Here is a 1,658-nt window from a genome sequence, read left to right on the forward strand (position 1 = left end):
TAAATCCAGTAACGAAACATTTGTACTCTCTTACCCCGCAGCAGTGGCAGGCGAGCACCTGTGGAGTTCCAGCGCCACCCAGATCGCAGGGGCAGAAGGCGAGGGTCCCCAAGCGGCCGGCGGAGGCGGCAGTGAGGTGCAGGAAGACAGCACCCCATCGGATTATGACAACCTGAACAGAGCGCCTTCTCGTCAGACCATGGAGGATGTCGCCGGTGAACATTTCGACCCCAACGGTGAGGGCAACTCCGGCGAGGAATCAGAGGAGGCGTGGCAGACCGTAGACGACTCCTCGTCGTGGTCCTCCTGCGAGGTTTTACAGCCGGACCAGGGCAGCGATCCCGAGGGTCGAGTTGGTCCTGACTTGAAACCGATGAGATCCCCCTCGAGTCAAGCTGCAGAAGATGACAAACACCTCGACGGTGACACGGAAAGTGACCTTGACGGAGGACGCCATCTGAACACGCCGACATCCGGCTCGATCCTCAGCCCCCTCAGCACCGGCAGCTCAGAGGTGTTCCTCCCGTCTGGCCCTCCGGAACCTTCAGCATCCGAGCCCGATGATGCTGAGTCGCTCCTGACTGAACTTCGACAGCAGATGGCCCAGCAGAGGAGCGAGTACCAGGCTAGGATACACAGGTACAAAAATACAAAAGGTTTTTGGCCTCCGTGCTGTTTTCGACCAAATGACAATTGATCACGGAAAAGTGGATGCTGCACTCTCACCACAGGTTAGAGCGCTGCAACGACGCCCTTGAGCGGCAGGTGGCCGCACTGCGCGAGCGCCTGGAGTGGCAGAGGCGCAGCCAGAGCGCGGCCGAGATCAGGATCCGAGACGTGGAGCGGGCCAGGGCCGCCGCCGACCGACGCAACTCCACACTGCAGGCGGACATGGAGCTGATTTTCCGGACATACAGAAAGATCCAAATGCGGGAACGGAGGCCTAAGAATGTTGATCGAGGCGGAAGGCGGGAACGCATCTTGAAGAGTCTTTGAGGATGGAGGGAAAGATGAAGAATTAGTCATGTGGATGCGGGACAAGGATGTCAAATCCAGTTCCAGAAAGTAAAAAGCTTTCGCCACGAGTGCTTCTGCTCAAGCGGCAGTTAAGGGCCCGTTTACCTGTCGGCTGTGTGAAAGCCAAACCGTGGCAGGCTTTTTACTTTCTGTATCTGGATTTGACATCTCTGATGACCCCATTCCTACTTTTATATGCAAAACAGTACACTGCAAGTCTGTGTTCATTTGCATGAATGAACTTTTACAATAAAAGTCCCTCGATCTGTGCTTTTTGTTGAATTAATCGACAAAATACTGACTGGGAATTTATCCTGGGCATCAAGATCAAAAGCACAAGACACCCTACTTTTTGTGAGTTGCGCTTTTAAAACTCACAGGGCACCTCCTTCACGATGACCAAAACCGACCTCGCGCGTGTATTTTCACAGGAAAGACAAAGTACGTTTTTTTTGTGGTGATGAAAATGTTGACATTTATTCTCAAATCCAGCCAAAAATAATCATGTGCAGACACTAGAAACCACAACAAACAAAAAGGACATATTTTGAGACATACTTCAGTCCATTTAGAGGAGGGGTGGGCAACATACGGCACATGGGTCATACAGCATATATACAGGCTGCAAGGGCATTTTTTTT

General features: G+C 52.5%; 1 protein-coding gene across 1 annotated transcript; it reads left to right on the forward strand.

Annotated features, from left to right (window-relative positions):
* Nucleotides 1-19: 19 nt before the first annotated feature.
* LOC109509680 (rho GTPase-activating protein 22-like) lies at nucleotides 20-1,642 on the forward strand. The gene is made up of 2 exons (XM_019859504.1): nucleotides 20-639; nucleotides 732-1,642. Exons 1-2 carry the CDS (start codon nucleotides 200-202, stop codon nucleotides 994-996), a joined length of 705 nt encoding a protein of 234 aa, XP_019715063.1. The 5' UTR covers nucleotides 20-199; the 3' UTR covers nucleotides 997-1,642.
* Nucleotides 1,643-1,658: the final 16 nt, after the last annotated feature.

This window comes from Hippocampus comes, unplaced genomic scaffold (assembly GCF_001891065.2).
Source record: "Hippocampus comes isolate QL1 unplaced genomic scaffold, H_comes_QL1_v1.1 C16997567, whole genome shotgun sequence".
Taxonomy (NCBI): Eukaryota; Metazoa; Chordata; class Actinopteri; order Syngnathiformes; family Syngnathidae; genus Hippocampus; species Hippocampus comes.

What these genes read in the sequence shown, in the direction of transcription:
- LOC109509680 (XM_019859504.1), top strand. Translation starts at nt 200, where the DNA reads ATGGAGGATGTCGCCGGTGAACATTTCGACCCCAACGGTGAGGGCAAC. An exon ending in TACCAGGCTAGGATACACAG is followed by an intron (nt 640 to 731) that starts GTACAAAAATAC and finishes CTCTCACCACAG; the next exon opens with GTTAGAGCGCTGCAACGACG.